The sequence below is a fragment of the Pinus tabuliformis genome, chromosome J, assembly GCF_031772625.1.
Source record: "Pinus tabuliformis cultivar Carrire ecotype Pingquan chromosome J, CPIR1, whole genome shotgun sequence".
In the NCBI taxonomy this organism is placed as follows: domain Eukaryota; kingdom Viridiplantae; phylum Streptophyta; class Pinopsida; order Pinales; family Pinaceae; genus Pinus; species Pinus tabuliformis.
In genome coordinates, this window is record NC_142295.1 from 110,698,903 (window position 1) to 110,712,086 (window position 13,184).

A 13,184-nucleotide genomic window follows, 5' to 3' on the forward strand; every position below is an offset into this window, starting at 1 on the left:
CCATGAGAATGTTATAATCCTTCATAAATGACAATTTGTTGTTTCTAATACTTTTGGAAAATTTGAAGATATGCACACTAAAATAAAATTATCCACATTGGGTGATTTTTGATTTATAAAATGAAGGATTACTTGAACCTTATAATCCACTGAAAACACATGTCTAATTAGTTGCAAAAATCAACTTGGTTCATACAAGATCATTGCCTAAATGAAAAATTTCTTGCATCACACACAAATTATCTCACCATAACAATGATTATTTGTACATTTCTAAAAATATTTCTCTTCATTTATATATTATTTCACTGCATCATAAGAATCAATTTGTCAATGCATAAAGTATCCATTTCACCATCATGTAAAGGAAATTCAACTTTGGAATCTACATAAAAACATTAAATCTAGTCTTAAAGCTTCTCCACTATTATTACTAAAGTTCATATGACAACAGTTTCTAGAGGTATTTTTGAGAGGGCATCTATCTGCAATATTGCAATAATAGTTATCAAAGCTTAAATCAATTAATACATATTAGTCATTTTTCCACCTATCCCTCTTATTTTTCCATTAATATTGGTTATCTGAGTAACATAGTTGTTAATATTAATGAGAAATTAATAAAGAAATACAATATATAAATTTAAAATCAAATTATAAAATAAACTAAAATTATGTTTTTTTTTATAATTAGTATATTTGCTATTTTAAAGTTATGCTTATTTATAAGTATTACATCAAAATAAACAAATTATTTCTTCATTCTCTGTTATAAAGGCGCATAGGAAAGCCTTTAGGTAAATAAGGTAATGGAAAATATGAGGGATGTTGATCAGCAAGTGCTTCCCATCTGCAATATACATAATAACAATAATCAATATAATTGTTAATTTTAAAATGTTTTCATAATAATTATATTGTCTATGTTTTGAATTAAATGTTTATAAAATATTGTTAATTTATAAAAACATTTTTAGTAATGATGATCTAAAGTTTTAAATATTGTAAAACATATGGAAAGAGGAGAAATAAACCTGAATCTTGTGATAAATATGTGAAGGAAAAGTGCCAATTCAAGCCTAGCAAGATGGGACCCTGGACAAAGCCTAGCTCCCCCTCCAAAAGGTGAAAATAAGTGATTATTCGATACATCCTGAAAATTTATGGATAAGTTTAGTTATGCAATTATTTTACCATATAAATTTTCAATTTAGAGCGCATCATAAATATGAACCTACTTGATCCAATTCCCATCTCCATGGATTAAATGTGAGAGCTTCATTGTGGAACTTTTCATCTAGATGGGTTGCAGTCAAAAAAGCAAAGACCACCCATCCTTTTGGAATGAGACAATCTATAAAACACATTGATCAAAATTATGTTAACACCAACAATTTAATACACATGATTAAGTAAAAATATTTAGAAAAAGTATGTAACCGTGAATAAAATCTACCAAATAAAAACTCAACAATACCTTTCACTTTAGTGTCTTCTTTAGTTTCTCTAAACACCCCAGGGCCAAAGTTACCTAGTCGAAGTGTTTCATTTATAACCTGTAAAGAATGAAATTGAAATCACAACCTTTATATCCATATTCCATAGGATAAAATAAATATTGTTTTTTTAATAGTTATTAAAAAAACTTTTCTAATCACTTTAACAAGGCTAACAAATCTCTAATCATATCCTTTCTAATAACGTCCTTGTTAATAATAATTGAGCGGAAAAAAAGTAATAATTTACATACACATTGAGTGAATTTCATTGATTTATAATCATTCCACTCCAATTTCTTATGACCACCTTTGGCTTTTAATATAGCATCATGTTCTTCCTATCATATCAACATAAAATATTTCATTACATAAGTTTATAAATCAAAAAATTTAATAAGCATAAGAATTGAAAATGAAAAACTATAAACAATTTCATCCCTTCCAATTCGCTAAATAAATATTTGATAACAAATAAATTCTATACATATACTTACATTTATTTGATTCAATGAATTTATACTTACTTTCATTTGAGTCAATGCTTTGGGACAAGTTGTGAGAAACTTGATAGCAAATGTCATGGCTCTAGAAGAAGTCTCATGTCCAGCAAAGAGCAAGAATAATATAAAATCACAAATAATTTCATCAGAAATAAAGTCTTCGTCCAAAAGTTTAGTTAACAGATCTTTGTGAACAATATGAGGATGATCCCTTCTCTCTTTTATCATGTTGGAAATCTTTCTTATGAGGACCTCCCTTGCCTACAACATCATAAAATGAGGTTATTTCAATTCTTCAAATCTTTATTTCACAACTATAATAACAAAGTTAACGAACAACATCATAAAATAAAGTTATCCCAATTCTTCAAATCTCTATTTTCATAACTATAAAATTAAAATGAGATTATTTCAAATTTTCAGATTTTTTTTTTCATAACTATAACTATAAAAATAAAATTAAAATCAGGTTATTTCAATTCTTCAGATTCCTATTTTGAAAACTATAAAAACAAAGTTATTGTGCAGTAAAATGAAGTTTTAAAACCTTATTTTTTAATAACTATAAAACTTGAGTTATATTAAGGGTATTTTATAAAACTTGAGTTATATTTAGGGTATTTTACAATTTTAATGAGATACCTACCTTGAGTCCCTTTGCATAAGTAGAACCAGGAATTTTGATGGGAATGGCGATCACTGCATTGGTATAGTCAACGAATAGCTCGCAAATCTCATTTGTCTCTTTGGAAGGAGATAAATCGAGCAGTTGTTTGGCCATCAAGTTGAGAACCATCTACACCAAGAAATAATTAATTAGTAATAGTTCCTTGTATGAATTACAAAATAAATGTGAACTTAATTGAATTTAAAGGCGTTTATGGAGGAATTAGTAATAGTTCCTTGTATGAATGACAAAATAAATTTGACCTTAATTGAATTTGAACTTAATAAAGGCATTTATGGAGGTGGAGGAATGGTAGGGAGGGAAAAAAATCCGGAATTTGGGCAAAAAAATTCAAAAAATTATACAGTAGCCGTGTTTGAATCATGTTTTTATAGTGGAAATGGATTCAGCACTATCAAAAACCTCTAGGGCACACCAAATATTGAAGATTGACAACTATAACTAAGATTTATAAAATTTCCTGCAAGACGTTATCAAAATATGACAGGAATTTCCATGATTTTCAAGACAAAAAAAGCAGTTTGGTTAGACTACAGCACTTGAATTAAGTTGTAAATTTCAAACATATTATATAAGTTGATCATACTTCTTTAATCAAATTATCAAATTCCAAAATATTTCCCATATCTAAATTTAAATAAAAACTCAAATAAAAAAAATTAAATAAAAAAGAAAAAATTCACTTACCTGGTGACATTCATTCTGCAGAGAAATTTCCTTCTTGTCTAACCATCTATCCAGCGTGGAGTGAACGAGATTCTGGATTTCCTCCATGAAATCGAATTTCAGCCTCTCAAACCTCAGCAAATTCACCGCTATTCCATGGAGCTTCCTCTGCAGATCGCCATGCACCGAGAGCAGCCCGTAATCGCCTATCAAAGCTTTCAGTGCCTTTGGGTAATGAGCTTGAAAAAACCTCCCCTCGTTTTGCAGAACATACTTGTTGAACTGGGGATCCGATGATATAACTGCTTGGCTTCCAAATAAATGAGATACGAAAATGTCCGAATCGTATCTGTTATGTCAATATCCACATGAATGAATTTTATATTAATGCAGAGCCCTACGATATAATGGTATCTCCTGGTTCTGATATTCTGGTGTCAATATTCATAATTGATTAATTCTGCTGTGAATATCAGTACTCAACTTATCTTCCCAAGACATAAAATTATATGATTTACCAATCTAAATCATAAATACTACACCAAATCTAAATCATTCTTATATTTCAAAAAAATACAGAGTACAACTTATCTTTTCCATAAACAAAAAATTCTATGATTTACCAATCTAAATCATATATTTCTCTTCCCAAGACAAAAAATTCTATGATTTACCAATCTAAATCATTCTTACATTTCAAAAAAATACAGAGTACAACTTATCTTTTCCATAAACAAAAAATTCTATGATTTACCAATCTAAATCATATATTTCAAAAATTTGACAGTGTACAGACAAAAAATTCTATGATCTACCAATCTAAATCATATATTTCAAAATTTTGACAGAGCACACAGTATATTTTGTGGAAAAATTACCCATTACTATATTGGTATATTTTGGTGCTCAACTTAATTCGCTTGTAAATTTCAGAAAATCAATTTTCAACCATTTTCAAAACAAAAAAATTTGTGATTTACAATTCTAAATGATTCTTGAAATTTTGTGATTTACAATTCTAAATGATTCTTGAAATTTTGTGATTTACAATTCTAAATGATTCTTACATTTCAAGAATTTGACAGAATACAGAGTATTTTAGGGGAGATTATACTTATTATTATATCGGTATATTTTAGTGTTTAACTTAATTGGATTGTAAGTTTTAGAAATGTTTTTTTTTAATTTTAGTAAGACTACATTTTTATTATGTCCAATTTTTCACTCTTGGGGATAGCACAAGACTTGAACCCAAGATCATCTTTATTGTGTCTAATTTCTCACCCTCAGTAGATAGCACAAGATTTGAGCCCAAGTTCTCGGCAAGGGCTAACCAGCCTGCCATAGGGCATTAAATGTCCAGGTATATGCATGTTCTATAACAAAATAACACACAGTCCTTGGTGGCTACATAAATTAAAAGTAAAGGCTGTGTGTTATTTTGTTATAGAGCATGCATATACCTGGGCATTTAATGCCCTATGGCAGGCTGGTTAGCCCTTGCCCAAGTTCTCACCCTCCAGGATAGCACAAAATTTGAACCCAAATTTTCACTAACACAAGATTTGAACAAATTTTCACTAACACAAGATTTGAACCTAAAACTTCTAGTTCCGATTGGGTAAAACTTCATTTCCATGACCATTACCAATTAAACTACCCAAACAGACATTTCCAAAAATATTTTGAAATCTAAAATAAAATTAATTATTTGAACTTACTTCAGATTCTTCAATTTAAATGAGATCTATTATTTGAAACCATCATATTTTGAAATATTATAACCCGATTTTTGATATTATTTCAACCATGAACTTATTTTTTATATTATTTCAACCCAACAAACTCTGCACTCCACATTGATAAATCTCCTCTGTACTGCACATTGATCAAATTTTGAAAAAAAACTCTTTTGCTATAATTTCAACCAAACAAACGCCTGTGCACTACACATTGATAAAACCCCTCTGTACTGCACATTGCTAAAAGTTCAAAAGAAAACAAACGAAGCAAAACACACACAGAGCTTATTACCTTTTCTCTCTGTCGTCGATGAATTGTCTGGGACGATTGCTGGTCATGGAGCGATAATAACTGTAGGTTTCGCCAATCAGCGGCCATCCAGTCGAACCAGGAGGCAGATGGACCTCCTGATTCTTCTCATTATTAGTCTTTCTCTGGCCTCCTTGGGCATTCCACCACCTGTAAATAAGGTGGAGGAGCGCCACCGCTACGGTGAACACCACCAACAGTAATGATATTTGGTCTGCCATTGGCGCCTCGTTAATCCTATCAGTGGATATTGGTTCTGATGCAGGAGAACTTTTACCCCCGGTGGGCTCTTTATGGCGCTCGATTGATTAATGAGATAGATGGTTAGCTGAAGATGTCGGCCGCTTCTACTGTGTATAGATCCCAAAATTTGTCGTATTTCAAGATTCAAAAGTGACTTCCTTCTATTTGTCGTAAATCCAAAAGTGACTTCCTTCCATTTTAATCAAGATTCCAAAATTTGTCGCATCCGACGAAATTAGACATATTCTAGAATTCAAAAGTTGGTCTTACCTACATTTTCTATCCATATTCTTTTTTCAGAAGAAAAAGCTTTATATTATATTGAGGGAATATATACAAAATGGACATGATAGATCTGAAAAGATCGAAGGATGATCAGCTGAAAAGAGAGACAGACATAGAAGATCTGATGATCTGATGGATTTGTAGCATGGATCGCCTGAGAGAAAGCTGATAATCAAAATATATAGCATGTAAGGGTGAAGAGAGAGAAGCAAAAGGGGTTGCAAGCATAGGCAGCCATGACATAGACAAAAATTCCATAACGGATCAGCATCAGCGGTCATGGAGAAAAGAGAGCGGAGAAAAGAGACAGGACATATATGGAGGAGAGGGATGAGTCTTCAAAAAAAAAATTATTCCTCCATTTCCAGAGGCTCCATAGAGCGATGGGAAGGATAGGATGAAGGGAGGCAATCTGTCTTCCCCACCATGCAAAAGCTGCCTCAACTAAAATGAGACAAAGGTGCGGGCAAGAGAAGAGCTGAGCAAGTTCGGACCAGATTTGTTGAGAAACAGGACATTTGAAAAACAGGTGAAAATTGGTTCCTCGTCCAGCTTGCAGAGGGCGCATCTACTAGGCCCATGCCAAGAGTGCTTTCGCAAGGACTCCCAAGTCAGATTTTTGTTTGAGAACACCAACCACGTGAATAAAGTCACTTTGAGAGGGCAGCCTAGATTCCACCAGAGTGCTGGAAAACGTTTGCTGTTCATTCTGTTTGAGAGTGCTATAAGATCCATGTAAATATCCTTGACAATTGCATGAGAGGAGGGAGGAGATAATGACCAGACCAAATGGTCATCATCTGCTGAACGCGCAAAACCGCCCTGGAGGAGAGAGGTTTTGAGAAAGTCCCAATGTGGGAATAGATCCAGAGGAATACCAACATCGGGAGCGTCCATGAGCACTGGAGAGGAGCCATTCCAGTCTTTGATAACTCGGTCCCATGAAAACAGGCCAGCCCTGTGAAGATAGAAAAGGATAGAAGAAGGAACAGATGAAGAACCCCTAAAACCTGCAAAAGAATCAATGCCCAACAGAATCTTTCGGCCTGAGTGGATTTGCCATTTGAGGTTGCTGAGGAAGTAATGTTGGACCCTTTTGAAACTAAGCCATATGGCAGACCCGTGCTGCAATCCAATTGAGTGAACCCTGAACCAGAACTCAATGCCGCGACCAAGTTGATATTTCTGGCGGATGAGATCGCTCCAGGGGGATGAGATAGCAAAACTCAAAAATTTGTCTTAACTGCATTTTTCATCAATATTCTTACAACATTCATTAAATTTAAATTTATTTCACTTTAATTTAGGTTTATATTGGTCTTAATAATTTATTAAATTTCAATTTTTATATTATTTTTAATTTATTTTATATTAATAGAGTTGTAAAAATTAAATAGTTGATAAATATTGATAAACATATTTTATAAGCAAAAAAATAATATTTTTTTTTTACATTAATATAATATATATATGAATGATTATACTTAACCTAGAATGAAGTCAACTTATTAAACCAAAAAAACTCTTATTTGTTAATATGATAAACAAAAATCTAACAATATCAATTATTTTCTTTTTTGATTTCAAAAATTTGTCTTACCTACATTATCTATCAACATTCTTACAAAAACTCATTAAATTTAAATTTATTGCACTTTAATTTATGTTTACGTAGATACATATTTTAGTGATTTACTAAATTTCAATTTTTAAATTGCTTTTTAATTTAATATTATATTAGTTTAGTTATATAAATTAAATTGTTCATGAATATTGATGTGTGTGTCTTATATATATATATATGGATATATGGCTAAAATGGTGTTAACCTACTTTTTTTTTTAGATTAAGTTTTAATTAGACTAAGTCTAGAATGGAACCAGGTTGTTAATTGAATAGAAAAGCATGTTTTTATATGAAAGTTTTATTTATTAATATGATGAACATAAATCCAAAAGTGTCAATTATTTTATATCTTTTTTATTTCAAAAGTTTGTCTTGCCTACATCTTCCATCAATATTCTTAGAAAACTCATTAAATTTAAATTTATTATATTTAATTTATGTGTACATGAATATATATTTTAGTAATTTATTAAATTTTATTTTTTATATTGTTTTTTAATATAGTTTACCTTAATTTAGTTATATAAATTAAATATTTACTTCTTGGGATAGTTTTAATCCTCTTATGTGGTTTCCATTTCCAAGCTCCTTGAGTTAATTTTCTTTATTAATATGATGAACATAAATCCAAAACTAACAATTATCTTCTTCCTTTTGATTTCAAAGTTTGTCTTACCTACGACATCCATCAATATTCTTATAAAATTCATTGAATTTAAATTTTTTGTATTTAAATTTATGTTTACATGAATATATGTTTTAGTAATTTATTAAATTTCTTTTTAATTTATTTTATATTAGTTTAGTTATATAAATTAAATTGTTCATAAATATTGATGTGTCCTTTTTGAAATATATATATACACTAAGCTAAGCTTAATATAGTGTCAATCTACTTTTTTTTTTATTAGACTAAGTCTAGAATGAAACCAGGTTGTTTATTGAATAGAAGAAGCATGCCTTTATATGAAAGTTTTATTTATTAACATGATGAATGTAAATCCAAAAACGTCAATTATTTTATATCTTTTTTATTTCAAAAGTTTGTCTTACCTGCATCTTCCATCAATATTCTTACAAAAGTCATTAAATTTAAATTTATTGCATTTAATTTATGTGTACATGAATATATCTTTTAGTAATTTATTAATTTTTTATTTTTATATTTTTTTTAATATAGTTTGGTTATAGTTTTAATCTTGTTATGTGGCTTTCATTCCTAAGCTCTAGGAAGTCATTTTATTTATTAATACAATGAATATAAATCTAAAAATGTCAATTATTTTATATCCTTTTGATTTCAAAAATTTGTCTTATCTATATCTTCCATCAATATTCTTACAAAACTCATTAAATTTAAATTAAAACACACACACACACACACACACACACACACACATATATATATATATATAATTGTTTTTTGAGCCGTCAACTTGGATGCCCCTTGGGATAGTTTTAGTTCTCCCTTAGTGGTTTCCATCCTCGACCCCTCCCCATGAGGTTTGAACTTGAGACCTGGAGGGGACTAAACCAACCACAAACCAACTAGTATACACCTCATGGGTAAGAAGAAAGATAATTATGGCAATAGGTGACAATAATTCAAATGGTCTACACTTGGTGTGTAACAATAAAGATAAATGCAGCAATAGGGTGTCAATAATTCAAATTTTAGGGTGGGATGTCAATTGCATGGTTAAAAAAAAAATTAATAACACAAATAATCACAAAGCCACATTTATAAAATGCAAGTAACTTAATAAATTTAATCACAATTTTTCATTAAAAGATGATGATGAAAAATATTCTTTTTTATTAATCTTGAACATACACTTAATATTTATAATAAAAAACCTTTAAATATGGCATTCTCTTTCCAATATAAATTAATCAATACGAAGAAAATGTGGGTAAAAAAGTGGCACATATTGATAACAAAAATAGATACTATAATCTAATAGCATCATCTTATACAATTGTAGTAATTATTAACTATTTATTCCATAAAATGGTTATAGTTATGGGTGATGTTGTTGAACTAAACCAACTTAAATTGCATTAATTCCATCCAAAATCATTAAGAAGGATATGTAAAAGTATGCAAACTAATATAATTGTATTTGTTCCTGTCAATGTTAGAAATATATGAATAAGTATACATATTGACATAATTGGTTTAAGTTAACTTTAATGTTTCCTCCTAAGAGGTTACATGTTGAAATCTAAAGAGGGGTAGAGTATGCATGTTTTTGTAGACTATAGTAGTCACATCTTGTGTGGAGGTGGGTCTTTTGTCTCACAAACAAGAGAGTTTCATACACCAATTTGGTGTTTGTCTTGACTATGACCTTAAAATTAAAATACTATTATTATTTAATTTAAGTTAGCTTTAAAAGTCACTTGACACTGCTAGACAAAGATACAAATGAATACATAAACCAACATAAATTACTCAAACTAATAAAGGAGGATTAAAGCAAATTCTTAACCATAATCATTGCTCCAAATTGCCATTAAACCAAAATTTGAAGACAGACACACACATTAGTTAGAGAAAAATATTGATAATCTTATTTAGATATTAATTATCAATTATATGTAAAATGAACCACAAGTGTGGGATATCAGCATTAAGTCTATGCTTTGGATTCAAAAAACATATACATTGTCTACATTTCCACAAGGTTAAACAAAAATCAAAGGAAGTAATATTTCCTCAACCTCTACATACACTCCATTTACAATGGTGATAGTTTCTATAAAAAACCATAACAATTTAAAGAAAAACATTTTATTTTGGAATGTCAACAATAGTATCATGTGTATAAGATATAGCGAAATGATGTGATAGGAATCTACCTAATGGAGTTGTTCCATGCTGATTAATAATAAGTAATCTAACCTTACATTTTATTGATTTGCAAGACTCTTTGACAAGCTTATTTGCCACTAAATTATATTCCTTGTAGAAGTTAACGAAGGATAATATATGGAACCTAGGCATAGTGTTTTTTCTTTCTTTAAAATATGGAAAGAGTGAGATGTGTTCATGGGCTCACCCATCTATCCAATTGCATACCAATTGGGAGCCTAAGTATATCACAAAAAAAACCTTAATATTTAGAGTAATGGAAATAACTATTTCTATATCACATATTTTTGTATTATTCTTAGAGTGTGTACTTGTCTTATGCTTGAAGGAGACCAATCTCTTGATGTAGCAAATTATGTCCTCACCCAGATTAATGCCAGGATTCTTGTTGGGAATGTGTTATATTCATTGCATGGTTAGCTCCATGTGGTATACATTGCACTAAGGGGATCACAAGGGAGATTGGACAGGCCCCCCTTGGATAGGTATTAATGTGTTGAACACAAAAAAATAAGTTATTTTAAGTCCATTATGGGCTTTCTTTTGGCATTTTTTGACAATTATTTTTTTGTTGTACTAATCTTTCCAGATCCACTGCATCTGAGAATTTTTCATCGACGTTTTGAACCTTCTACTGAGGTTCATTATTAAGATGTAAAAAGATAAGAAAGAATAGATCTCATGAATGTCCAATAAATAGGTTAGTGTTGGGAGTAGAACAGAACGAGCCGGCAAGGTAACCCTAGATTACTGAAAGGTGAGATTGATTATATTAATATTAATAAATATTATTATATTAATGTTTTAATGTAAGTTTTAATAATTTTTATTATATATTGTATCATGGATTAATAATCTATTAATTCTAAACTAATAGAATTAAACTGTTTAGTTAATGTTAATTAGTTTGTTTTCAAATTAAGTTTATATATGTATATTTAACAAATTATATTTTCACCCATTGTCATATAGTTTTGATTAATGAATGTAAAATTTGTTAATGGGTTAGGGTTTTGGATGTCATGGAATCCTATATATTGTATTGTAAATGGTGTTCATACAGTGTGAGTTGGAGGTGTGGCTCTAAACACTTGCTAATTATCTTGGTTAAGGGCTTTTAGGGTAATTATATGAGTACTATATGTGAATGTCATTGTATTCATTTCTATTTTTTTTTATAAAGAATCTATATGCATTATTATACTATAAAGGTTTAAAAATTATGATTCCCCCTTGATGAAAAATCACAAAAACACTAAGGCAATGCATGAATTGCTTGCAATGCTTTGGATATATTCCTTTTGAATCCATAGGAAACATTAAGTAATTGAGCTTGTATATAACGGTGAATGAAGATGGATGTTTGTCCATAAATATAGTATCTTTCCTAGTATTCCAAATTCCCCACATTATGTGAATTGGGAGAGGAATGAATGTATTTTGTCTACATCTCTCTACAAATTAACCATTAGATGTGTTGGAGGGACTAGCTCAGTCGAGTCAAAACATAAGAGTAAGTTGGTGTTGTCGTTGATATAACACCCTCAAAACATTTTGGCCTACATCCATATTTTGGAGCCTACTTTGACTTGCATGTTGTCATTGCAAGTATAAAGAGTCATTACATGTGTTTTCTCTCTAAGTGTTCTAGTTTCGTTTGGAAGAAAACCAAAGCATCGTCTTTTAGCATGGCAAGAGTCGCATATCATGTAAATGTAGTTATGGTTAGTTTCAAGGGGTAAATTTGGTATCAATGAGTCTTACTTATCATCTAGACATGTATTATACTGATCCCCAAATATTCAAGCATTGTTGCATAAGTGTTGTCACTATCGTCACAAAGTGTACCTTTAGTGTCACACTTGGGGAAAGCTACTGCATTGTCGTCGCATTAAGGGGATTATGTTGTTCATGTGTTCTAAGTGACCGATGTTGTGTCTTCAATTGTTCGAAGTGTATGATCATGCTCAAGTTTTTTCCTTGTTCATTTGGTCTTCATTGATCCCGCACTTAGCCAAATCCATAAAAGTGCCTTCTTGAGCAACTTGACCTCACTCAGCCTTCCTGAACTGTGCATTCTGTAGTATCAACCTTCAATCTCAGACCATGCCTCTTGTAACTGCACAATGTGCAGTTCCTGCCTTCTATAAGTGCACACTACGTAGTCTCAGGGCTCAACCCTAACCCTTGAGCTCCAGAACTACGTAGCCTCGCTTTCTAGTCACCTTCTTCTATGAACTGCGCAGTCTCAAGCAACAAGCTTCCAACCTGAATCCTTGAAATGTGCATCTGCGCAAACCCTAGGCCTCTGTCCCTCCAACACTTTGTAGATCTAAGCCTCAAGCCTCAAGCCTCAATTTGACCTCCTTAAGCCCTTCATCTGCACAGTTTCCTTGCCCTGGCCTACCTGAACTATGCATTGCGTAGTCTTAAGGCTTAGTCCTGGCTCCTGTCCTCTTGAGTTGCGCAATTGTGAAATCCTTGAGCTAGTCTCTCATCCCAACACCCAATTCCAACTCAATTAGTGGTTGTCATGAAGCATGTTAGACTAGGGTTTTATTGGACTGATGTCATCTTGCCATGAGTGTATTTCAGTTGCAGGTATTGTATCATGTTATGACAGGATGATGATGAAGGATATGAAGAAGGAGACCCTAATAAAATACACCTTTGTAGCTATAAAGACAAGTTGATCAATCAAGAAAAGACAAAGGGACACCTGATTGTGACAACAGATATAGATCAATATC

General features: G+C 31.0%; 1 protein-coding gene across 1 annotated transcript; it reads right to left on the minus strand.

Annotated features, from left to right (window-relative positions):
- Positions 1-654: 654 nt before the first annotated feature.
- On the minus strand, positions 655-5,717 carry LOC149225777 (abietadienol/abietadienal oxidase). The gene is made up of 9 exons (XM_089377309.1): positions 5,388-5,717; positions 3,375-3,702; positions 2,646-2,795; positions 2,024-2,260; positions 1,751-1,837; positions 1,478-1,556; positions 1,239-1,354; positions 1,035-1,153; positions 655-850 (listed from the first exon to the last, which is right to left on the minus strand). Exons 1-9 carry the CDS (start codon positions 5,624-5,626, stop codon positions 760-762), a joined length of 1,446 nt encoding a protein of 481 aa, XP_089233435.1. The 5' UTR covers positions 5,627-5,717; the 3' UTR covers positions 655-759.
- Positions 5,718-13,184: the final 7,467 nt, after the last annotated feature.